This window comes from Genypterus blacodes, unplaced genomic scaffold, assembly GCF_046128005.1.
Source record: "Genypterus blacodes isolate CSIRO-AG114 ecotype Tasmania unplaced genomic scaffold, CSIRO-AGI_Gbla_v1 ptg000039l_1, whole genome shotgun sequence".
NCBI classification, from domain to species: domain Eukaryota; kingdom Metazoa; phylum Chordata; class Actinopteri; order Ophidiiformes; family Ophidiidae; genus Genypterus; species Genypterus blacodes.
The window spans coordinates 6335937-6361683 of record NW_027466852.1 but is presented as its reverse complement, the minus strand read 5'-3'; the positions used below and the strand labels follow the sequence as shown (position 1 = coordinate 6361683).

Below are 25747 nucleotides of genomic sequence, written 5' to 3'. Positions count from 1 at the left end.
CAAACATACAGTATATCTACTCTGTACACACTGCATTAAGTCATTTGTGTCACTCTACTGCATATAAAGTAGCACTGTACAAATACAGGGGGCTTCTGCAAATATTATTTTCCTCTGTGCATCTGGCCAGTTATAAAGTACATAATGGCCTATCACAAGCAAAGACATGCTGCAGGGAAAGACAAACAACTGCTGTATCCTGTTGCACCAGCTGTGTTATAACCTAATCTAGTTATAATGCAACTTTTAACTTAATTGTGTTACTACAATAACATTTTGCCTCAACAAGGCCCCACAAAAGACTATTGAACATAGCACCTTTTCAATACATGTTGAAGCAGAAATTGTTGTTTGTTAATAATTGTATTCATAATGTTCCTAAACTTGCTCCATATCCTTTTGCTTGCATTGTTTGTTTGAGAAGTAATTTGAATGTGTAAAAATATACATTTTTGTCTTGAAACAATTGTGGTGTCTGATGTTTGTTTGTTTGTCACTAATTCCTAATATCGCCTAGGCCAGTATCCCTTCTGCCCAATCAGTGCAGCTGCTCACTGCAATGGACAATTAAGCGTCGACCAGCAGCTGTGGTGACCAACAGATCCCACTTTGCCTCGTCACAGTTCTTGGCCCCCCTGCTCTCATTTTTACCAACATTAAATTGCAAATCTGACACATGCACTCAGAAACCCGTCTGTCCTCCCCAATGTCCCTGACCACTTTGGTAATGGTATAACAGCCTATTTGAAGAAAACCTATAACTGAGGTCACTGAACTGAGCTTTTATGTCCATAAAACGCATCAAATGAAGTAAAATTTGCTAAAAGTCAGTATTATTAAATCAGCGCTGTTCTTGTCAATCTTCCAAATGCAATAAGCAAAGCTGCTCTAAGGGAATCAAGAAACAGGACCGTTTGGAATGTGACACATTTTATTTTGTAAAAAACAAACAAAACACAAACCGTCCAATACAAAATATACAATATTAAATCTCGTGAAATAGAAAATGGAAATGTATGTTGAGCTCAGGTGAATCATTTGTGAGTGTAGTATTGAATGTTTACTTGTTTGACATTTGTTCCCAGCTCAGATGAATACCAGTGTGACAGCTGCATCAACACGTGACCTTACTTTTTAGCCTCCCTCTCAGACATGTGGGGGACGGGGACTTCTGCTTTGCACTCTCAGCTTTAACAGGACGAGTCAGTCCAGGTTCAGTTTTCACTTTGAGAGTGGGCAACATGTTTGGAGATTTAGCTTTTAGCTTCTTGCTTGGAGAGTTCTTGTGGGCAGACGGACAGCTGTGCTGGTTCAGACACAAAGAGCAGAGAGGGTTGACGGGCAGACAAACCTGCTGGCCAAAACCCACCAGCAGCCAATTGATCTCACTCCACAGCTCCCTGTGTGACATGACCACAGTTAGAATGTTTCAATGTTTTCAAACCGACTGTCAATCACTTTTGTATACATATTTCAGAAAACATTTCACTTACTCATGCTGAGCAATAGATGGTGACTGTTGCCTTCACTACTAAAACTACTCATGCTGCAGTCAAATTATAAGTAACCCTAATCATACATGTGGAACAGAAAACACCTCATTCTGATTGCAAGTAGGCGTGTATTACATTTTATATTGGTACATGTAGTGTCTTGCACGTCTGCCTGGGAAGTTCACAGTAATGACAGATCTATGTGTTCACGTGGTTTTGGTCAGAACAATATTGGGCGAATTCCTTTTTTGTTCACTTTCACTTTCTTTGCTTCCACCATCATGAAAACATCCTAAACATTTGTGATATAGATTAGAAACAGCCATAATGCGCTCAGATGTCCTGATATACTTTAGGAAAAAGTTTCAGCCGTGGATAAAGATGTCCAAGACAACCATTATTTTTTAGTATAGTAAGTATTAAATAAACATGGTTAGTGACAGACTGTGTACAGATGAATATCATTTCACAGACGGAATTTGTAAATGTTCAGTCTACTTTTTCTTGGTGACGCATGACACCTCTACTGTGTATCTTGTGTAGATATAACGTTATGTACACCCGGGACCATCGTTGTTCTAGATTTGTTGGTGATGCCGTTACCTGGGTAACCATGCCTCCAGTTCTCTGCGTGTTTCCTCTGGGCTCTTGGTTGCCTTCCTGACCCAGCCCAGCCTGTTGGAGATGCGATGCACGTGTGTGTCCACTCCTACACAATAAACAATACAAGAAATATCAATAGGTTGATAATGAGAGGACACATTACACACTTCTATAATCTCTGACAAACAATACCTGTGTAATACTTTTCTCCCTTTGTGATGCTTACAGAACACAATATCACAGAGGGGTTGAGTCAACTCATTCACATTGTGATTTCTAAGGCTATAATTAGTGGAAATTTTGTATTTTAAGATGTGTAAGATGTCTTATATTCTGTGTCACTTGTGTATGTATATGGGACATGAGAAACATCTTACAACTAAATTCTATTTGGTTTTCCATTTGATTTATAAATCATCACATGCTTGAGTATATGTTCCCACCTATGCCAGACACCTGGTCCCAGGCGATGTCCATAGCCAGGTGGGCCATCTTTGGTCCAACTCCTGGCAGGCGGACCAGCTCCTTCACGCTGCTTGGTATGTCGCCTCCAAACTCCTGCTGCAGCATGCATGAGGTCCGCTTCAGATACTTTACCTTGGTCTAGAGCATTGCATAAGGTGCAAAATGAGCAAAGATAATAAAACGACGCAGATGAGAAAGAGGAAGCAGCACTCCAAAACACACTCAATCAAAGTTCAACTGAATGAAGTGAGAAAGAGAAACTGAATACTTTTGTGTTACCTTCCAGAAGCCTACAGGGTAGATAAGTTTCCCCAGTGTTTCATCATCAGTAGCAAGTATATTTTCTACAGTGCAGCCATGAGCTCGGAGTTTCTGCATAGCTGCTGCTGTAACCTGGTCCCTGGTCTGACTGGACAGCATCAATGACACCAACACCTGGAAACGTCTCACCTGTGTAGAGAGACAACAAAAGAGGAAATAATATGAGCCAAGTCTTTCTACTGGATGACATACTCACTGCATCCAAGCCCCACCTACATGTGCAGGGGCCTCCTTGTCGTAGCATTTCCCTGCACCCATCTTATCGACAGGTGCGTCATGGCTGCTCCTCATTTCCCGAATGTATCCTAATTGTTTCCTCCAATCAAGAGGCTCCCAGTGCTCCATCTTCACCGGTGAAACATCTTCATCATTATCATACTCCAGTTTGATTTGTCTCCTTCTGCGACTGTTTGTTGACAGAGGCAGCGTGTCAGTCTCTGTTTTCAGCTGCTCAGCGGTGTGAGGATGGAGTTCAGGGTGATAACCTGAATGGGTAGAAAGAAGAGTGATTGAGAGGCTCCTTGCAATGGGTGTATGTGAAAAGAAAATGCATTATATTTGTTTTATGTGATAAACATACACAACACCATGCCTATATTTGTGACCATTCTTGAAGGGCAACAGACAATTTTAAGATGTGAAGGTTTGGAGTTGTATAATAATGGCATATTTGTAAACAATCATAGAAACTTATGCAATTTAATATGCGTAGTCGTTACGTAAACGCGCCCGTCTTCTTGCTCATCATTTAGAACCGAGTAATGAATGAATGAAAGGTTACTTTGTCCGTGTGTGTGTGTGTGTGTGTGTTTGTGTGTGTTGTTTACCTGTTACAGAACGGACAGGGAGGGATTGTGGCTGGGAAACACTCGCCTCCTCCTCCTCGACTTTCACCTCCACGTCAACGTTTCTCTGTTTATTGCAGAGTTTGGTTCTCAGAGCAGTTTGTCTCCCATTCCGAGTGACAGCAGAGCCTAGCTTATTAAAATAAGGAGAAGTCATCTTTGAGAAGACACCACTTCATCACAAAACCTTTTGGAGCGGACGCGAACCATGGAAGCCTGAAAGTGCTGAAGTTCGTTTCTCAATCGATGTAACCACGTCACGAGGGTCACATCTGATTGGTTAACGATACACGGTAAATAAAAGTACACTTTATTTGGTTTAAAGCTAACCAGGTTAAATGACGAAATATTCATTGTTGAAGTAAGTGCTAACATTTCCTGGCCTTAATTCCAATGAGAATGTGTGCAAGGTTAGCAAAATTATACAACCCTCTACTTTTGTTCCGAAGATTCATCATTTTCAAACCTGCAAATTTGGGATTTGTTTATTGGTCTGGATTCTAAATATGTTAGAATTCGTGGGACATCTATCATCTATGTTTGTTAAATCAAGTTTATTTGGAATAAAATAGTTATGGAGAATGAGCCAGACTCCTTCAATGGAAATAGTGTAGTTTTCGTACTACAGGCCATTATTTTTCAAAAGACCTGCAAGGAAAATGAAAAAGAACATTTCTGTCAATCACGTGAAACCAAAGCAAACTGATTTGTTCCTTTTGGTGATGTATTGACCTATATAATAACACGATGATAATCATACACAAAATAGGTTTGCTGAGAGTTTTGCTGTTGTGAGCGCCCGTTAGTGAAATATATTTATTTGTTTGTTTGCAAATTGCTGTAATGAACAGCAACACAATTAGTTCTACCCATTTTATTTATCCAAATGCGCCACCTATAGACAGATTGATGGTGCTACATCAGCTGACACCAATGGTGAACCAACTTCGACGCTATCAGCACGTTTAGCTGGGTTAAGCTAGCTTCTTAGTCATGAATAACTTCCAGTAGTGACGCTACGTCGCCGCAATACGGTTGCGCAAAGCAAAGTGTGTATGGACTAGAAAACTAAACAACAGCGTATCGGACGATTCACTGTTCTGTGGAACACAACACAAAAACAGCAACAGTAAAGTGGTTTAGCAAGAATTGGCCTTTAGCTTGCTATAACTCCATTTCCCGTGAGGCAGTGCAGCAAGCGTGTTTTTATAGGAAGTGGCTGTGGCGGTGCGTTAGCGTGTCATCCGGTAGATGAGTGCAGGACTCAGTCCGGCGGAGAACGAGCCTGCTGCGACCAACAGCCACTTGCTATCAACGTAACAGAGGCTGGTGGCTCTGTTGGTGGCGTACGAACTGAATGACAACAACATTGAAATAAGTTACGTAAGGTGAGTGGCGAGGGGGGCGTTGTTTTTCTCCGGTTTAAGCTCATGTAAAGCCTAGCTAACGGTCCAGTGAGTGACATTGTGTTTTTCTTCACACTCTGTCCTGTTTGTGTGGTCAAACATTTGCGGATAGCAGCAGCAGCAGCTTTGGTCCCAAGCTATCTTGCACCGCTGTGGTTGTTGTTGTTGAACTGAAACAGACCAGTCGTTGTCTGCTCCCCTCCCCTCCCCTTTCTATCGGTCTCTGTCTGCGTCTCTCTCAAGTCCACATGACGGCAGATTCTTTCGGATTTGAACCCTAGAATTACTATTCTATTCTGCTCTGCACTGCTGGCAGCCTATGTCGACGAGTTATGGCGTTCTCATGTTTAAGCTCCTGCTGCGTATTTGATCATCTGACTTGTCATTTTTGTTGTCGCTACCGGTGTATGAGGCAACATTTCGATTCCTTTCATAATACACGTCAAGGCTATGATATAATGACACTCTTGCCCCCCCCCCCCCCCTGCTCAGATGACTTTCCACCTGCAAATCAGCCAAACTGTGCTTTGTGTATTTTGGAGTGTCATATCGTGAATAATTTGAATATTCTTGACCTTGTATCACCTGGAGGTTTGTAGACTATGAGAACAGAAAACAAGGCCAGGTGTGTCTGACCTGCTGCCCTCTGGGAGGCGCTTAAAGCAGCTCATAGCAAAAAAAACATCATGTACAGTACAAAAAGGAATTTACTCTGACAGCATCAGGTACACATAGATTTCCACAATACACCTACTTTGTATAATTGTGATCTTGTTTGACGGATATGCATATGTACAGGTCTGTGTTTTAATGCTTTATTTTGGGGTTTGTCATATTATATGTATGTGGCCAATGGCTAGTGATCAGGTCAGTGCAAACGCACAACAGGTGTGTTTTTGTGGTTGGTTATATGCCCTAAATGCCCTAAACAGCAAGTTTTGGTTTGTGCAGTAAAGTGATCCATGCTATATTTGACTTGACTAAATATAAACATGCATAAATGTGTGCTTCTGTTTTTCTAGGCAGCCATTTGCCACTCCAGCCTGCACCATGAACAAGCAGCCAAGCAAAGAGAGCTTAAAGGATAAAGTGAAGGGGATCTTTGGCCTGGGACCCCAACGGCTGCCGAGCAAGCAGAGTGACACAAAACCGTCCGAGTTTATTATAACCACCGACATCCTGAAGGTGTGCAGTGGCAGACGGCGAAGACTGCCTGATCTTCCTTGCTCGTATACTGTACACTCATAACAGTTTGGATGACCGCCCCTCTTTTTCCTGAACCTTGACTCAGCTCGCGTGTCTTATTTGCATCCATAGCGTTCACCCTCCCCTCTGTTTTTCAGGAGCTCCACCCGGACTGTGGCCTGAGCACTCGGGTTCGGATGATGACCCACGTCTGTGATCTGGCCAAAACAAAGAAATTTGAAGAAGTACGTCTGTTGCAGTTTTGATACTTGTAATGTTGCAGTACATGCGGCCAGCTGTGTTAGTTAACCTCTCTGTGTGCGCGACCTCCTGTATGTGTGTGCAGCATGCAGTGGAGGCAGTATGGAAAGCTGTGGAGGACATGCTGAATCCAGGGCAGCCGCCAGAGGCCAGGCACACTGCGCTCCAGCTGCTTAGAGCTATTATTCAGGGACAGGTAGAGAAACTCAGCACATGCACACACAGAAGAAATATATTCATTCATAATAAGTTTACTGAGTCGTGGGACCGTGTTCACGTATGTATGCTCCGTTGCAGGGCGAGCGGCTCGGCCCTCTGAGAGCCTACTTCTTCAATGTGATCATTAAAGATGTCATCAGAGACTACCAGCCATGCAACGAGGACCTCTCAGACCGGCTGGAGGTGTTCAAAGCCTTGACAGAGAACGGCAAAGACATCACGTACCTGGAGGAGGACATAGGTAAAGCTCTGCTCAGAATTGCACTGCCTGGCTAACCGGTTCACTCCGTCTCATTTTGCAAATTAGGCGATTTGGGCATCTTTGATCAAATGCGTAAATCATGAAGAATCTGCAGAGTAAAGACTGCACTTAAGGGCCATATGACGAGCTCTTTGTGAATTGTTAAGGTAGTTGGGCTACTGTAAAGCTTATTCTGCCTTTCAGTATTTTAATTTAACCTATTTCTATATTATTTTGATCCTGTCTTTCTCCCCTAGCACGCTTTGTCCTCCTGTGGATGGACATTGGTCTCACCTCTGACTTTCTTCATGTTCTTGTAAATCTGGTGAAATTCAACAGCTGCTACCTTGACCAAAATGTGTCCACCATGGTCCAGTAAGTCCAAAACCAATAGACACTACACAATGTTTATTTTGTTATTCAAGAACTGTGTTTCAATTTGTCTTTTCTTGCATCTTTTTTCTTGCCGTCTGCAGCAAAATCTGTCTGCTGTGCAACAAAACCATATCTTCAACAGATATTGAGGCAGGTGTTTTGTCACTTTGTTGGTCAGATGTTGTTTTAGTTTTCTTGCTGTTGAATTTAGGTCAGTGTATTGTTTTGCTATCCCGATCAAGTCATACAGAATGAAAATGCTTACCCGAGTCCACGAATCACCAGTTTGCCATCTAAACTCTAGCCCGCTTGATCTACAATAGTAACGTTTCTTTGTTAAGTATCTCCTCGTTAGCATTCAGCAAGTTGTCTTGCACATGCTGACCCCTCATGACTTAGCTCATGAATATTGTTGTTGTTCGCTGGAATCGGAAACCGGACTGACACGAGGACACAAGGACTTAGTTGCATCTAATATGGAAAGTCACTGCTCTGAAGCCATCATATCCAGCAACTCCACAAGTTGTAAAATAGGGAATGGATGAAAATACAAGTAATCAAGCGCTAAATCATGCACAATTTGCAATGAAATCAACATTCTCTTACCTTGTGCGTGTATATTTGGGCTTCATGTGTCATTATGTTGATTGCTGATCAGCATGTGTATCTAAAGGTACAGTGTTGATAAGCAAACACAAACCTCTTTCAAACCTCCAGGCACCTATGAAGCAATCTTTAATCTTTTCTGTCTTATCAACTGTAGACTTCTATTAATATTTGTAAACATAGCAAAGTCTTTGCTTAACTCCAGATTTTGGAACATGTTAGGTAATTTAGTGCATCCACATTTCCACCATGCAAAACCGTTGCTCTGGTATTATTGATCTCTGTCATTAATAAGTGAAATATTAATTTATTGTTTAGTTTTGCTTGCATTCAACACCAGTTCGAGGTTGATTAGGTTAGTAAATGTGTGTGTGCCTGCTGTCTGGTTCCAGGTGGCACTTCAAGTACTTGACGCAGTGGTGTGTTACAACTGCCTGCCCTCGGAGTCGCTGACTGTCTTCATCATCACACTCTGTCGCACTGTCAATGTCAAGGAGTTTTGTGAGTCATGCTGGAAGGTGAGAGGATACGTATACATGCACACATACTTCGTCAGCATCATCTACTCCTTTCTTCATCATCCATTGGTTCTCTTTGTGCTCCTCTGCGTCTCCAGCTGATGAGGAAGGTCTTAGGCACTCACCTCGGCCACAGTGCTATTTACACCATGTGCCGCATAATGGAAGAGGGGTACTGTCACTGGCCTAAGCGCCCTTCTTAGCCTTTGGTATCTTTAATGAATGTAAAATCAGGTAACTCTGTGTGTTTGTGTGTGTCTCTCTAACCTGCTGCCATCTCTACCAGAATGTATATGGAGGATGCACCGTTGCTGAGAGGCGCAGTATTCTTTGTGGGAATGGCGCTATGGGGCGCACACAGACTCCCTGCCCTCAAAAACACACCCACACTGGTGCTGCCATCTTTCTATAAGGTAAAACACAAACACACACACGCGCACACATACATACAAACCTTTGCATGCAGACATCCAGTATATTGATTTCTTGACCGGAATAATTAATTCATTGTTTATTTCTAAAGAAAGATGAAACTCAGCATTGACTTATATTATAATGAAAACAGGCTTTATTCATTCAGTGAAGTTGTAACTTCTTGTTCCAATTATCTTGCATGTGTTTACAGGCATAATGTTATGAGCAGTATGTAAGCGTGGGTCTAAGGCTCAGTGTTTAGTGTCTATTATTCTATAATTATTTGTGCTTTTTAGCTTTGCAGTAAAGCTATATTTGTTCCAAGCATGTACATCTGCCAAGCTTTGCGAAATAATGAGTGAATGTTGGATGAGAAACAACAAAAAGATGCTAGTTTGGTATAAAAGTAGTGAAACGACACTCTGACTACGTAGCATCATGCAAAATTGGAAACATGATAATTGTCAATTAGTGCACCTGTGTCCCATTACAGACACGTTAGGGTTATTGTCCCAGATGATAGACCATGAGAATATGCTGCACTATATACTGCTTCAGTCTTGGTTTAACAGCTCTGTGCTTTGAGAGAGGAGGCAGCTACAATTCTTACACACAGTGTTGTAATGACCATTTGTTGTTTGTGTCCCGCTGCTCAGGCTATGTCCTGTGCCAATGAAGTGGTTTCCTATGAAATCGTCCTGTCAGTCACCAGACTGATCAAGAAATATGGCAAAGAGCTGCAGGTCGTCACCTGGGACATTCTACTGGGCATCATAGAGAGGCTGCTGCAGCAGATACAGGTACGCACGCACGCACGCACGCACGCACGCACGCACGCACTAACTAAACAACTACAAAATAACTTGCTGTTATTTGACCAGGTGTCTCTCCTGTTCTCACAGACGATAGGCAGTGCAGAGTTGAAGGCCATTGTCTATGAGCTGTTGACCACAGTAGAAGAGTTGTATGAGCAGAACGGTTACCATGGCTCCACTGAGAAGTTCTTCAGTCTGGTGGAAAAATGTGCCGACAAGAGACCTGTTAGTTCTTTGCATTTTTTCTAGTCACTTGGGAGTGCCTCTTGTTTCTTCTGTAATCTTCCCCTTGTGTGTGTCACAGGATGCGTCAGTGCTCACCCTCATCTCATACAGGGCTCAGTCCATCCAGCCGGCCAAGGATGGCTGGATTCAGAGCCTTCACCGCCTCATGGAGAAGTTCTTCAGGTAGGACACACAGTATTGTTTCGCGTGGCCATTGTGTTGGAAAACTTTGAGTCCCTCCGTAATCATCACCCTGCCTCTGTCTCTACAACCTTTTCTGTCCCCCTCTGTTATCTTGATGTCTTGAAATGGAAGGAACGAGAGTCGTAGTGTGATAAGGATCAAAGTGCTTCACATTCTGTCCTTCGTTCTCAGCACCAACCGACAGCTGTATGAGGTCTGTGTCTTCACACACTCACACTCGTATAGTTGTATCCCAAGACTTGTGTTTATTCAACTTTAACTGTACTTAGCTGTTATGCAACATGGATGTTTGCTTTGATGCTTCCTCAGGTGAAGGTATTGCTAAAATGCAGTTTTCTCTCGTTGTCTTTGTCAATTTGCCTCAGGATGAGTTGATTGAAATGGTGGTGATCCCCCTGCTCAGTGGGATAGCTGAGGACCGAGATCTGGCTGTGAGGAAACAGGCCACACAGCTGCTAGTGGACCTTGCTGAGGGCTGCAACACACACCACTTCACCAGCCTACTGGACATCATAGAAAGGGTACACACAAACACACACACACACCTTTTTATTATTTCTATCTTTCCATTTTATACATGCTCAGCCACATCAATCTCTCCATGTAGGTGGCCAGCCGGTCTCTGGTGGTTTCAGGGTCCTTGGAAATTTCTGACAGAGACCCAACAGCAGAGTCTCCTATGGAGGATGTAAAGACTGCTATACTGGGTCTACTGGAAATCCTGCAGGTACACACACACACACACACACACACACACACACACACACACACACACACACACACACACACACACACACACACACACACACACACACACACACACACACACACACACACACACACACACACACACACACACACACACACACACACACACACACACGCTGACAAATTTGATTGACTCCCTCCTTCCACTTCCTCCTGCTGCTCCCTGTCCTGCCCCCTCAACTCCCAATATCAATCAGCTTTACAGTTTAGGCAGACGTCCCCCTTGTACTCAACAGTGATATTTTCTGGTTGTAAATATTTTTCCCCAATCAGATTTCCCCAGCAGGGGGTGCTACCGAATGACGTTACGTTTCACAGAGCACAGAATTTATGGACTCCTATCATGATGCAAAAAAAGTATTTTAAAGTTCCAATGCAGCTTTAAGCAGCATGTTGGAAGAAACCGGTATCCGCATGCAAAACAATAATTCATCAGCTGAAGTATAGCATAGAAAACATAGACAGAGACAACATCATTCTTTCATTTAAAAAAGCTTTCTTCAGTGAGAAATTCACAAATAAATAATCACAACATGGTTTACCAAACTGGATAAATATGTATTTGTCATTGTAGGAGATTACATCTATGTCACAACACCTACAAGCAAGGAATGATGAGCACATCTGAGTTTGTGTTCAAGGATTTCATTTCCTTACTTTTTTTAATATTAAGACTGAGTAAGTTGTGGTACGGTTTGGTTATTAGTGATGTTATCAGCTTGTTTTAAATTTCGTCTTGAGACCAGCCCCACTTGACACCAATATATTTTTTTAAGAACGTTTGTGAATCTCGCAGAATCTAATCAGTCAGTATTGATTTAGTATGAAGTACAGCCCTGCTGGCAGACAAACTTGTCCATCCTTTACCGCTCTCACTCTCTCTCTCTCTCTCTCACTTGACAGAGCAAACTTTACAGCCTGCCAGCCAGCCACGCCAGTCGTGTCTACGAGTTGCTTATCAGCCACCTGCAGCTTCACTACAAGAACAAGTACAGCTCCGCTATCGCCTCCAGTATTCGCCTACAGGTGGACATAATTTCTTCTTGGGTCTTTATTTGTGTGTCTGACTGCAAATACGCTGTCCCCTCTTCCTGCGTTGACTCCTGCCTCTCGTTCCCTCTTGCAGGTCTTTGACTTCTTCCTCATGATGCGAGCAGACTCTCTTCACCGTCTTGGGGTCCCCAACAAAGAGGGGGCCATGAGGTTCAGCCCTTACTGCTACTGTGACACAGGGTGAGGACACTCGCCACTTTGCTCACTAGAATACATTTGCATCAACGGCGTGGTTTAATTAAATCATAGATGGTGTCAGAAAGACATGCTCTATTTTTGAGCGGGTTCGAGTTCTCTGATTTCTTCCCACACTTCAAAGACACGCCTCTCAGTCGGTACATGCTGGGTTGGTCTCCGACCCCGCAGCCCTGCCACGTGGGTTAGGAAATCAAAGGATAGGTTACTATGATTGGTGTCTTGTTCTTGCCACAGGGAGCCAGAGAAGCGCATCACTGAAAAGAAGCCAACAGGTTCAACATCTCCTCCTGCTGGCAGCCCCGCTCCCTCCACCGCTCCCGCCCCCTCTACTTCCTCTGTTCGCTCCGCCTACCTGCCCTACGCACCTGCCTTTAGTGTACTATTGCAGTGCCTGAAGATGGTACATACAAACACACACACATGCAAACACAGCCCAAAACGTAACTTTCTTAGCAGATGTAGAGTTGATAGTCTTAATGTGTATCTTTTTTTGCGTCACATCCAGTATCAGTATTTTTTCCAGCTGTTCCTGCATATATCACATTGTTTGGTGTTTGATCTTGGAATGGTCTTTCCAGGAGACAGACTGGAAGGTTTTGAAGCTGGTTCTTGACAAGCTGCCATGGACGCTGCAGTATAAAGTGCTGCTACTCACCTCACCTTGCAGCTTGGACCATCTGTGCTCTACACTCTGCTGCATGGTTGTATAGACAGTACACACACATGCAAACAAACTAAGCACTCCATAGGTTTGGATTCACATGTTTATGCACCACCAAATATCTTTTTTGTGCGTCTGTGCAGGTGACTGATCGTCTTATCTCAGAACGTTTGAAGAAAACACCAGATGGTTTTTCCCGTACCGATGTACAATTGGCGGTGGTTCCTGTGCTTACTGCCATCACCTCTTACCACATCTACCTGGAGCAATCCAGACAGGTGGGTGTTGTGGGTAGAATCAAAATCAGAATCGCTTTATTTGCCATATTAAATTAACACTTAAGAGGAATTTGCTCTGGTCCTTTGTGCGTACAAATAACATAAAAAGACAACAAGAAACAACGTTTAAAACAACATATAAGAACAGCAGCTCGGGAATAATTAAATTAAAAAACACACTAAATGAAATAAATTAACTAAATTGAATACTGTAAAGTAAAGTGGTGGAAAAGTAGTGGATGTACCCTCTGTGTCATTTCCTGTAGGTTAAGTGTTACTTTTCACATTCAGCATCTTGGACTGACATCTTAAGATACAACCACAGTGGCTTCTTGCTAAAGTTTTGGGATCCCGGAGCTGTAATTTAATGAATTGACTCTTTTCCTCTTTACCCGTTTACCTTCCACAGAGAGAACTGGTTCAGTGCTTGGAGACGGGCCTCATCTACCGCTGTGCCAAGCAGTGTGTGGTGGCCTTGACAATGTGCACAGTGGAGATGCCTGACATCATGATCAAGCTCCTACCGGCTCTCATTGTCAAGTTAACTCACATCTCTGCAACCGTTGCCATGGCATCACCTATGCTGGAGTTCCTCTCCAGTGAGTGTTGAAGCTTTTCTTTCGTTCGTTTCTTTTGTTTCCACTTAAACTGGATACTGAAGGTCAGCTAGTCAGGTCTGATGTTTAGATACCCTCCGCTTCCTCTGCATAATGAGGGCAACTGTCCATCACAGTGAGCACTGAATAACAAATAGCTATTGTTGTCACTCCTTTTTTGTTAACTAGCTCTGGTGCGTCTGCCTCGTCTGTACGCCAACTTTGTGGCCGAGCAGTACGTCAGTGTGTTTGCCATTTCGTTGCCCTACACTAACCCCTCTAAGTAAGTATCCACACACAATCACAAGTACAGCACCTACGTGAGAGGGATCAATTCTGACCTCTTAATGTCTTCCTCGACTGTCAGGTTCAACCAGTACATCGTGTCCTTGGCCCACCATGTGATCGCCATGTGGTTTATACGCTGCAGGCTCCCCTTCCGCAAGGACTTTGTTCAGTATATCACAAAGGTATGTGTGTGTGTCTCTATCTGTCTGTCTGTCTGTCTGTCACTCGATCACTCACTGTTGTTACATTTGTTTAGAATTAACATTTCTTCTTAACTTTCTTTATGTCCACCTTAAGGGCTTGCGCTCCAACGCCCTGCTTCCGTTCGACGACGGTCACGAGCAAAGTTCATTTCGTGCTCGAAGCACCAGCCTCAATGAGCGGCCCAAAAGGTAAAGCACACATCCACACAAAGACACACACACTCGGCGGCACCATACACTCAGTGACCATTCAGCCATTATGCTGTAAGGGCTGGGGCCACCAAAGGAGCCCAGGACTCGGCAAGACTGGCATTGTGGCGTGATGGTTGCCATGGTGATCGTTATTTCATCATATTTGTTATTTACTTATGTTTTATGCTTTTTCAATTGTTTTTCTGCTGTATGTTCTGTTATTTTAAGTCCATTTATTCTCGTTCTAATGACTTAAAGGGGTCGGACACATTAACACGAATGGATCTATAAATTATGTAATATAAGTAAGTGGCCCTGCAGTTAATTCTATTACAACCAACAACTCTGTGTTATAATTCTGAGACATGAGCCAGTGATTGACCAGCGATTGAAGTTTGCAGTCTGAATCCTGTGGCGGCGTGTGAGTGTATGGCGTTGTCCTGCTCAGGTGTTTGTGTCAATGTGTCTGCCAAGTGTTCATAGAAGGGTTTCACATGGCGACAGCATGAGGAACCAACTTTGTTTTTCGTTCCCTTGAGCTTTCACATCTCATCTCCTCACTTTTGTTTTCTTCTATAACTGTAGTTAAGAATGTATAGAAGAGGTGTAAGGAGGCTATTCTCAGCCAGGCATCTTTCTCTGCGTCCCCCTAATGCCTTTCAATAACAGCACCTAAAGTAACTTAAGTACTCGATGTTCCAGATATTTATTCTGCTTCACTCCAATTTAATTTTCCACCTTGACGGCACTAAAGAGGAGCAGATTGATTTTCTGTCAAGTGCCATAAAAGGAACCTGTGGTTTCTTGTAACCAGTGTGTTCTCACACCAGGTTGGTGTTCCTGGACAAGCCGCCAGTTACAAAACACTGCAATTTGGGGATTGAGTGTAGCTGCATATTAACCCTGCGTGCATTTCTTATTTCTCTCTCATATCCACTCGTCCTTACCTGCCGGCCTCCTTTGTTCCACGACCACACAAACTAATCTCGTCCTTTACATGACTTAGTTACAGACAGGCCCATGCTGTCATCATAAGCGAGCGCATGTGCCACTATAGCGCTTCTTCCCGATCATCCATATCTGATCACTTTGCAGTATTGCATATTGTGCGATCATTTAGCTGGTAATGTGTTCCTGTGTCGCTCAGAGTAACCTGTCGGGTCGGAGTGCAGCATGTCTGAATTTCATAGCTTGAAATGAGGTTGTGGGGCCCCTATTATTGAATATATATACCAATATCAACAAGTAGAATGAAATGTATTCAAAGGGGGCCTACGCAGTGTAGTTTTGAATTGTTTTCCTCTGAAGTATTCCAGACATGCTGTTATCCAGCCCTCCTGTTCAACCCTGCATCTCATTTTCAGTTTACTGTGATGCTGTGGTTGTGTTTTAACCTCTGTTTGCTCAGGCCTGTGCTGAGTCCATACCTACTTTTATCTTCCTCTGTATCATTCCTCGCCTTCACTTTGTACCTGCTGTGTGAAATGATGTGTATTTTGTTGCTCTCCTGAATACCTTCCGTGTGTCCGTATTTTCTTTTGTGAATGGCAGGAGCCGTTTACCCTCTTCTGTAGCTTATCTGTTACCCTTTGGTTGATGTTTTACCCCTTTTTTCTCCTCTCTTCTTCTCTGCTTTCCAGTAATCTGATTCATAGTGTTCACTGCTGTTAATTATCACCTTGTTTTGTTCTTTCAACTCTTCATTTGACCCCCTCTCCTGCCTCCTTCCTGCGATCGGGCGCTGCTTGGGGTTGTGGTTTTGGGGGTTGGTTGTGTCATCGTGGATCCTTCCCTCATTCCCACTGGGCCCTCCCCTTCTCCCGCAATACCTGCCCTTTGACCTTTGTGGCCCTAATCTTTGTACTCTGCCCCCTCTGTTTGTGGCGTGTGTCCCCTTGGTCACTGGCTTTCGTGGCTGTTGCTCTGATGTTGGCGTGACGATTCCCCGCTGTGTCCTGGTACACCTCCACACACCACATTCCCGCCGAACTCCCAAATCGCCACACCACCCTTTACCGACGACCTGCCCCCCATCCCCCTTTTCCGCACACTGCCCGTTCCCCTTGCCCCATCGCCATGGCATTCATCACCACCCAGTCTGCGGGCGGCCAAAGTGGCGAAGGCGGCAGCAGCGGTAGCCAATAGCAGCAGCTCTCCAGTTAAAGAGCTGAGGGACCTGTCAGCCATGGATGCTTTCCGCTCCCGCAGCATCAGTGTCTCCGAGCACGCAGTCCGCAGGTTAGAGAAGAGCCGCCTGGGTAATGACAAACAAACAACAACCCAAACACTCCTTGCTTCCTCCGTGGGATGGTTGATGGGATATACAATACGTCTGTGTCATCCGCTGGGCGGCCGTTGGGTGGTTTGTCGCCAGGGATACCTGGACTGGGGGGACGGGGCTGCATGCTGGAGGAGGGTTTGTTTGTTGCCGTTTCTGTTTTGTTTTGGGCTGCAATCGTACGTTTGTGTTGTGCATGCAGTGTTTGCAGAAAACATCTCGACCCGTGTTGATGTTGTTCTGTGTGATTTTTGCTGTTTGTGTTTATTTTGTGTCGGGCATATTTTTATTCACAAAAATGTGAATGTTTTGTGTGTGTGTGTGTGTGTGTGTGTGTGTGTGTCTCTCATCACTGGGTGCAGTGCTGGCTGGTTTGTTTGGCCTAACAACAAATGAATGGCAGGAGGGACACAAAGCACATGTAGTCAAAGTGATGGGATCTTCTAATTGAAACCCCTCCGTCCCCCCAACAGGGATAATGGCAACACAACCGCTTTGTTTGCTTGCATGTTTTGGATCTGTGTTTTGTTTAAATTGACATTTTGTCTGGTTCAAATCATTGTCATCCACACACACACACACACACACACACACACACACACACACACACACACACACACACACACACACACACACACACACACACACACACACACACACACACACACACACTGCCCCTCGCTTCCAAACCTACATCCTGACCTTTCTGCTTGGCTGACCTGTAGAAGTGAGCGATTGGTTTACGATCAAACATTGCAGTTGTTGAGTCAGAATTGTTGTCAGAATGCCAACGTCTTTATTACGCTATTCCACCCCCGTCCAACAGGGGGCAGAAGAAGCCATCATAATTTGGTAATTGGCTTTAATTTGAAAGACGGCTGCAGCTGCAATATTTATCGGTTTAACCTGCTTTGATGGCTGCAGATCAAACATTTCCTACAGCTGATTCTGTGTCTCCAATGTTAACCCGTATGTGTGTGACATAATCCCATTGTCTCCATAACCTCAGATAACACAACCACAGTTTAATGTTTCAAATTGAATGTAGACTATAATGGTTAAATCACATGCTGGGACTTGGGTCGTTTGATCCAACAGAACTTCAGTAAGTGTCTGACAAAACTTCGGAATATAGCCAGAGAATTTAATTATTTGTATCTTCAAAGCTTCAAAAGGAGGCATAGTGCAATCCCCTCAGACACCCCTCCCACCTGCAGTTTTAATGAACTTAAACCATATAAAAGTGAGCAGAGTTAAAGTTCTGCTCCGGTGTGTCTGTAAGGTTTTCTGCTTACATAAATCTGACATCACGTAACTCATAACCGCGCGTTGCTCTTTTAGGATTTGTTCCCGTTTGGCTTTCGTCTGTATTCAGTGAGGGCGAGACAGAAAAGTGGTCTGCATTACTTGTATACACCTCATCGTGGAAGGGAGGGAGGGAGGGAGGGAGGGAAAGTCATTGAGAGAGCGTTAAAGCGAGAGCAGTAATTTGGTCTTAGTCATCCTGAGTGTTTTTCTAAATCATTAATTCTAAACGTGTTTACTTCAGCCCTGAGTCAGTGCGCCATTACGGGCCTCTGTTCAACACCAGGGACAGGCGTTTGGGAGCAGTCCAGCCTTGTTTCACCATTCGTAGTCCATCAGTGACAACAGCATTAAACCTGAATTAGAGGCTCAGTAATGGTTGTTGTGGATACAGACAGGCGCTGCTCATTCTCCAATATATAAATTAGTGAAGAAACTTGGCCCATTTGCAGATGTTAACACGCTCATGCTACCTGGCGGCTTCACGGGGAAAAGAACACACACAACATGTCACAGATCATTTGAAGCTCTATACATAATAAACAAAGATCCCTACACTTATACCACATCCCAGCATGTGTTTGCGCATGCGTCAGGGAAGAGTGTGTTGCCTGTTGTATTTGGATACATGGGTTGCTTGTGACATACACAGAAATGCTTTTGTGTATGTCTTTAAATAGGTAGTGTATTAACGGTAAAGTTACATTTTTCTCTCTGCTTATCAGAGATTGCATATATTTGTGTTGAATTAATTTCTGTCCCGTCCTGTAGGATGCACACCTCAACCACCACCTGCAGTCTAGGCTCTGCAGACGAGAACGCCGTGACTCAGGCGGATGAAGGGATGAAGACGGTCCACCTAGAGCTGACTGAGACCTGTCTGGATATGATGGCACGATATGTCTTTTCCAACTTCTCAGCACTGCCCAAAAGGTTGGATCGGATTGTTTTTGTTTTGAGTGTGTGTGTGTGTGTGTATGTGTTTGTTGTCAAAAAAATAATTGACTTCCCGCCAACCGTCTAGGTCCCCAATTGCGGAGTTCCTCTTGGCAGGCGGTCGCAGTATGACCTGGCTGGTGGGCAACAAACTGGTGACCATCACGACCAGCGGCGGGGTCAGAACACAAGCTCTGCTGGGCCTCGACATGGCCGAACGGCTGGGAGGAGGCGGGGAAATGACCAGGTAACGCAACGGGCCAAACGCTAACAAACTTGGACAACACACTTCCTTTGGCATGTCGTGGTTTCACGGCGGCCTCTCTCGCTCCTGCAGGTCCGACCCGACGTTACACACCCGCATAACCAAAGAGGCGCCGGCCAAACTGGAGTCTCAGTCAAGCCAGCAGCACAGCAGGGCCACACGCATACGGGTCCGCTCCATGTCAGGTATAAGAACCCTGGAACAGAAGACAGAGTGCCTCCTTTTAGAGGACTGCAGCTCCCTCTACTCCTTTTGTTTTATGTAGTTAATAAAAGGAGGCATCGTTAACAAATGGCAACTACCTTCCTCTCCCATCTCACGTTCTGTCCCAGGTGGCCACGCTTTACGCGCCGGACCCGCCCAGAGTCTCAGTCCTCTGGTGTCCCCCTCGGAGGGCGAGTTAGCAGCTCCTCTCTCTCCCTCCTCTGGTCCCACCCTGGACGGTTTGGGTCCTCCCTCCTCCTCCTCGACCTCTGCCGCCCCGGCTGCTCCCACACCGCTCAAAGACAATCCCAGCCTGGCCGAGTTCGTGCCCATGCTCACGCAGGGCTGGGCCGAGATCTTCATACGGAGACCATCTGGTATTCAAATCACACACACACACACACACACACACACACACACACACACACACACACACACACACACACACACACACACACACACACACACACACACACACACACACACACACACACACACAGCTCTTAGGGTTTAACTGTATTTGTGCACATTATGTTGTGTATATATTGATTTTTGTGACTTTACAGCACCACTGGTTCTCATTTTATTTCAGTCTTACACGAAAATGAACTTGCAGAGACCTGGAACGTGGCTGTAGTCCGGTAATCTAGTGTGAGCAGGGAGCGATCTGTCTGACCCATTTGTTCCTTCAGGGAATCAAGGACAAAATGTTTCCAGCAGAGGATTTGTGAAGCTTGGATGTCTTAATTGCATGAGGGTACAAATGGAGGGAAGATTGTCTGCTTGCAGCACCGTTACCAAAGGCGACACAGTGTACTCTGCCTCAAGCACGGTTCCTCTCTCTGCAAGTTCATTTTCATACTTTGTGACTTGTGAGTTGCCGCCTAGTTGGATGTCGACCACTCAGATCTCTTCTTAATCTTTGATTAATCGTTGTCCGGTTCAGGTAACACGAGCTGGCTGATGTGTCTGGAGAACCCGCCCAGTCCCTTCTCCTCCGAGCTCGGCAACATGCCCCTGCAGGAGCTCTCCAGCGTCCTCATGGCGATGGAAGGCGTGAAGGAGCCGCCCGCCGAGTCGGCCAGCGCCCCCGCCAGCACGGCCGCTCCCGCACCGGCCGTTACCTCCGAACCCCAAACGCACAGCGGCACCGGAGGGAAGCCACACCTGATCCAGCGCTCCAACACGGGTCAGTAAAGGCCGAGCAACATGTCGTTGTTTAAGGAAACTGAGTTCACAGGTCATTTCTGTGTTGTTTTCATTAGTTGATGCTTTGTGTCGGTGGTTGGCTCGGAAACTGCAGAGATTTCATGAGACCTTTAGCTTCCTGCTGAGCTGGACAGGGATGTTATAAGACATCCTACAGTCGCATCTTTTTTGCCTCCTTTTCCCTGTCATTTTATTTGTTGTGTCGGCTGCTTCAGTGTTTACCTGCCTGCAGTGTTTCATCCTCCCATCTATCTTTAACTTTTGAAGCCATCTTTTTTTCATTGTTCTGATGGGTTGCTTTCATGTTTTCATGTTGCTGATTTGTGTCCTCTGGCCTCCTGCCTGCAGTGGGCGACCCTGTCTGGTCTCTGGGTCTGGGCTCTGCCCCCCCAGGCCCTCCAGCCCCTGGCAGGCTGCACAGGAGCATTTCCTGGGCAGGTACCGTCTACGACATGTGTGCCCCCCCACCCCCCCCACCCGGCAGCAAACTCTCACTGTCATACTCTCTTCGCCGGCACCACACAGCCGGAATAGAGCGCCATAATCATCATCTCATCGCCACGTAGCCTTCAGTTCTTTGTAAGCTCAGTACGTTAGCAGAGAAACATCGTCTCCCACTTGCTATTAAATACACAAAGCTCAGTGTTCCACTCGGTGAAGGATGCAGCATTTACACGTTTTTTTAAAACCGGTTTTAATAGAAAAGTAAGAGATGGTGTGTGTGTGTGGATCGTTCACATTCAAGTTCACATCATTTTGAATGGATCCCTAATTGTACTCTTGATGGTTCACATTCATATGAAACGTTGTTGGGTGACCTGGATGTGACTCCTGGCTGCACTCAGGCATTCAGACATCCACCCACTGCATGAGACAAACCTGACCTGTGTGACGCTGATGAGCTTCACTTTGTGTTCATATTAGGCTGCTGCTCATATTTAATTTCATCTGTTCACACACACACACAAGGACGATGGAAAATAAGGCATTAGTCGTATTGGACTGTGGAGGTGTGTGTAATAAAGTGGCCGCATTTCTGCTTCCTCTGTCCGTGTAATACGAACACGGGATGGAGGCTCCACCTGCAGCCCGGTGCGTCTGATGGCCGCTACAGACGCATCCTGATTCTTATTTGATTTGTGTGTGTGTGTGTGTGTGTGTGTGTGTGTGTGTGTGTGTGTGTGTGTGTGTGTGTGTGTGTGTGTGTGTGTGTGTGTGTGTGTGTGTGTGTGTGTGTGTGTGTGTGTGTGTGTGTGTGTGTGTGTGTGTGTGTGTGTGTGTGTGTGTGTGTGTGTGTGTGTGTGTGTGTGTGTGTGTGTGTGTGTGTGTGTGTGTGTGTGTGTGTCAGATCCATGCGGCGCAAAGATCACACACGATAGCATCTGTGGAGAAGAGTCTTTGATAGATCGATACTCCCGCCCCTGTTGTGTGTGTGTGTGTGTGTGTCTCTGATCAGGAGGTTATGGGCTTATGTGTGTGTCTGTGTACAATACATGCATGCGTGTGTTTGTTTGATCATCAGCGGATCAATTTGATGCTGTTTCATTCAGCTTTGATTATTTATTTTCATATCTACTTGACTTGTGTGTGCTGTCAAAATTACTATTGATTGTGGGTGAAATCTTTGCTCTCTGATTGGTTGAACTAGTTGCCGATGATACTGTGGTGTAAGTGTGTGCTCTACCTGATGCTAGTGTGTTTGTCTGTGTGTGTGTGTTGATTGATGCACACCCTCATGGTTGCCGCTGTGTCCTGCTCCAGACTCTGTGGTGGTGCTGGAGGAGGGGTCGGGGGTCACCACGGCACACACGCCGCCTGATTGGCTGGAGAGCGATGAGTTTGAAGCCATGCCGTCTGATCCCATCTTCATGTCTGCTGACAAGTTCACAAAGACGCCGCCGCCAGGAACTCTGAGCAGGGTGGGTGATGGTCCCTCACACACACACACAGACACACACACACACACACACACACACACACACACACACACACACACACACACACACACACACACACACACACACACACACACACACACACACACACACACACACACTCAAAGACGACGTCTGCCTCAGGCCTAGGTGTCATTCCATTGAGGTTTCAGGAACGTTGCTGTCATTCTTTTTTTTCAATAAATACAATGATTTTCTTCTTCACCTCCAGTCCTCCTCCACCTCCAGTCAAGATGATGATAAGTCCACTCTGGAGGAAGTAAGCGAGGGCGCCATCCCCATCGATCAACCCACTGCTGGCCCCTCCACCCCTGGGAGCCAAGGGCCGGAGCTTCCCTTTCAGACGCAAAGTCAGGCTCAGGGTCCTGGACTCAACAAGTCCAGCTCCTCCCCCGAGCTTCAGACCTTACCTGAAGCCTTCTCTAAGGCTGCCATGGAGTCGGGGGCTGCGCTGCCAGACGCGCCCCGACCCCGTGCACCCTCAGAGGGCAAACCGCAGCCCCAGCCGCCCCAGCAGCCCTTCCTCACGGAGAAGGAGAAGATGGATGGAACCACAGGAGGCGACACGAATGGACTGGGAGGACAGAATCACGGAAGTGACGCCCCGGGCGCTGCACCGTCTCAGAGCGGAGTAGCCAAGATGAGGCTGGAGTTCTCAACAGCGCTCCCCCAACCGGGACCCATCTCTCCCGGCGGGGGCCACCGGCCGCGTGGTCACACCATCTCCGTGTCGGCCCCCTCGTCCAGGAGAGAGAGGAGGACGGACAGGGACACCTACCACAGTCGGCCCGGACCCAGCAACACAGAGAAGATCTCCGGACTCAGCCCCAGGTACTGCACACTCACAGGTCACAAACATCCACACGCTCGCTGGAACCCTCACGGCAAATGTGTCGGCGCAGCAACCACACCTCTTTCTTTCTCCTCTAGTTTTGTCTTCCTGCAGCTCTACCACTCTCCTTTCTTTGGTAATGAAGCCAACAAACCCCTGCTGCTGCCAAAAACTCAGGTAGGTCCTCGCCTACACAGCCGCCGCCATCGTCTCCCGCCGTTGTAACAGAAGAGTTTAACACGTTTGACCCTCCGCCGCAGGTGATCGATCGGGCCGTGAAGGTTCTGGACCAGATGCCTCCTTATGACACCCACAAGATCGGAGTGGTGTTCGTGGGAGCCGGTCAGGTGGGAAACGCTCCATCTTCTGCACACAGCCCATCACGTCTCGTCTCATCATCGTAAATTTGTTTATTCTTCTTCTCTCTGCCCAGGTGAACAACGAGGTTGCCATCCTGTCCAACGAGTACGGGTCCAACCGCTACGCCTCCTTCCTGACCGGCCTGGGGAAGCTAATCCACCTGAAGGACTGCGACCCCGACCAGATCTTCCTCGGCGGGCTGGACCAGTACGGCGACGACGGAGAGTTCACCTACTGCTGGCACGACGACATAATGCAAGGTTAGTGTGTGTGCTCGTGTGTGCGCATTTGTGTTTGTGTGTGTGTGTGTGTGTGTGTGTCTCCGGATGACCGTGTGTCTGATGACCGTGTGTGTGTGTGTGTGTGTCTGCAGCTATTTTCCACATAGCCACACTGATGCCAAACAAAGAGAGCGACAAGGGCTGCTGCAACAAAAAGCGACACATCGGCAACGACTTTGTCATGGTGGTGTACAATGACGCAGGGGAGGAGTACAAACTGGGCACCATAAAGGTAAGAACATAAACACACACACTTACACAAACATAACACTTCAACATACACAATAGTGCAGTCAGCTCATCTCTCTTCTTTCTCCTACAGGGTCAGTTTAACTTTGTGGAAGTGATCATTAAACCGCTGGACTACGAGTGTAACCTTGTCACACTGCAGTGCCGCAAAGGTGAGCCCACAGTCCCACACACAGACACACACACTTCCTGTTTGTGCTGTTTCTCTTCACTTTGCTGTTCTTTTGTGTTTTTTGTTTTTAGACCTGGAGGCGTTAGTCGACACGACGGTGGCCAAAATAGTCTCAGACCTCAACCTTCCTCTTTTAGTCCGACAGATGGCCCTGCACGCAAATGTAAGTCTCTGGCTCACACACTCAAGCACACACACACACGCACACACACTTCAACTTGTTGGGTCTCTCTGCAGATGGCCTCTTTGGTGCACCAGTACAGAGCCAATCCCTCCGACGCCTACGCCTCCAAATGGTTAGCAAGATTACGGCATATCAAGAGGATTAGGACCAGGGTAAGAGAACACACACACACACACACACACACACACACACACACACACACACACAGACATACACACACTTCTTTTATTTGGATATGTCAGCCATGTCAATGTGGACAAAGTTTAAGTACTTCTCTCTTTGGCTCTCACCTATGACCTCTTCATCTTTTCTGTCCCTCGTTATAACTCTTCACTCTCTCTCTGTTTCTCTCCCCGTCTGTCTCGTCGCTCCCCGTCTGTCTTTGCTCAGGCCCAAGAGGACATCCAGTCTCGCTCCACCCCGGGCATCTCCCTGACCCAGGGACACGCGCAGCAGAAACCCTTCCAGCAGAGCACGCAGGCGCCCAGCGCAGAGGCCTCGGGGCAGAGGAAGAGGCTGGTGTCCACCGTGGACGATTTCACAGACTTTGTTTGAGTAGGGACACAGATGGACACATAGGAGCTCACACACTCGCACACACAACCACAGACATACACATGTCTGCCTTAGACCATTGCTTATGTTTTGTGGAAAATATTGATTTATTAGATTTCAAGCTTTTTTTCAGGTTATTTTGAGACGCTAATGTTTGCACTCTGTGGGTCTAATAAAGATCTGCTCCCGGGCCACAGCAGACGACTACAGACAAACCGAACACTACATTTGAGAGCAGCGTGTGTTTGGCGTGTAAATATGTGTGTAGAATAAAAGGAAAAGCTGCAGTAAAGGTTGGAAAAGGAGATTGTTTTTGTGGAGCTTAGTATTGGTGTTGCACTGCGATGTCACCAAAGCCATCTCGCCTCTGTGGACTTCAGCTGTCAAAACTCTTTATTCGACTTTGTCAAAGTGCAAAAGCATGAGAGAAGTGCTACAACCGAACATACACCAGAGTCCGCTTGAGTACAAAAAGAGCAAAGACAAATATTTTCATTATCAGAGATCCGCTTTAACAAAAATACACAAC

At 45.9% G+C, this 25747-nt stretch overlaps 2 protein-coding genes across 5 annotated transcripts; one reads left to right on the top strand and one right to left on the bottom strand.

Moving 5' to 3' along the window:
* Positions 1 to 913: 913 nt before the first annotated feature.
* nthl1 (nth-like DNA glycosylase 1) lies at positions 914 to 3884 on the bottom strand. The gene is made up of 6 exons (XM_076147869.1): positions 3710 to 3884; positions 3099 to 3367; positions 2841 to 3011; positions 2540 to 2699; positions 2097 to 2202; positions 914 to 1400 (listed from the first exon to the last, which is right to left on the bottom strand). Exons 1-6 carry the CDS (start codon positions 3882 to 3884, stop codon positions 1115 to 1117), a joined length of 1167 nt encoding a protein of 388 aa, XP_076003984.1. The 3' UTR covers positions 914 to 1114.
* A 38-nt stretch (positions 3885 to 3922) lies between these two features.
* tsc2 (TSC complex subunit 2) lies at positions 3923 to 25510 on the top strand. Of its 4 annotated transcripts, none has more exons than XM_076147866.1 (41): positions 3923 to 4020; positions 6156 to 6318; positions 6477 to 6563; positions 6665 to 6775; positions 6877 to 7039; positions 7297 to 7414; positions 7516 to 7564; positions 8413 to 8538; positions 8637 to 8710; positions 8825 to 8951; positions 9609 to 9752; positions 9855 to 9992; positions 10072 to 10175; positions 10308 to 10389; positions 10562 to 10717; positions 10804 to 10923; positions 11868 to 11990; positions 12091 to 12197; positions 12450 to 12615; positions 12794 to 12916; positions 13020 to 13154; positions 13564 to 13753; positions 13940 to 14033; positions 14118 to 14220; positions 14336 to 14430; positions 16531 to 16671; positions 18788 to 18949; positions 19041 to 19199; positions 19290 to 19402; positions 19550 to 19798; positions 20368 to 20610; positions 22392 to 22549; positions 22797 to 23416; positions 23516 to 23594; positions 23678 to 23764; positions 23851 to 24037; positions 24151 to 24290; positions 24381 to 24459; positions 24551 to 24642; positions 24717 to 24815; positions 25054 to 25510. In XM_076147866.1, exons 2-41 carry the CDS (start codon positions 6184 to 6186, stop codon positions 25216 to 25218), a joined length of 5643 nt encoding a protein of 1880 aa, XP_076003981.1. In that variant the 5' UTR covers positions 3923 to 4020; positions 6156 to 6183; the 3' UTR covers positions 25219 to 25510. The 4 variants fall into 4 exon arrangements, with proteins under 4 accessions (XP_076003981.1, XP_076003982.1, XP_076003980.1 ...); XM_076147867.1 differs by lacking the exon at positions 3923 to 4020 and adding an exon at positions 4948 to 5105; XM_076147865.1 differs by lacking the exon at positions 3923 to 4020 and adding an exon at positions 4948 to 5115.
* Positions 25511 to 25747: the final 237 nt, after the last annotated feature.

Bases quoted from the DNA above. Each gene is read 5' to 3' on its own strand.
- nthl1 (XM_076147869.1), bottom strand. From the start codon at position 3,884: ATGACTTCTCCTTATTTTAATAAGCTAGGCTCTGCTGTCACTCGGAAT. The intron at 3,368-3,709 runs GTAAACAACACA...CTACCCATTCAG, and splicing joins CCCTGTCCGTTCTGTAACAG to GTTATCACCCTGAACTCCAT. The intron at 2,203-2,539 runs GTGGGAACATAT...TTTATTGTGTAG, and splicing joins GGACCAGGTGTCTGGCATAG to GAGTGGACACACACGTGCAT.
- tsc2 (XM_076147866.1), top strand. From the start codon at position 6,184: ATGAACAAGCAGCCAAGCAAAGAGAGCTTAAAGGATAAAGTGAAGGGG. The intron at 19,200-19,289 runs GTAACGCAACGG...TCGCTCCTGCAG, and splicing joins GGAGGCGGGGAAATGACCAG to GTCCGACCCGACGTTACACA. The intron at 24,038-24,150 runs GTTAGTGTGTGT...GTGTGTCTGCAG, and splicing joins GCACGACGACATAATGCAAG to CTATTTTCCACATAGCCACA.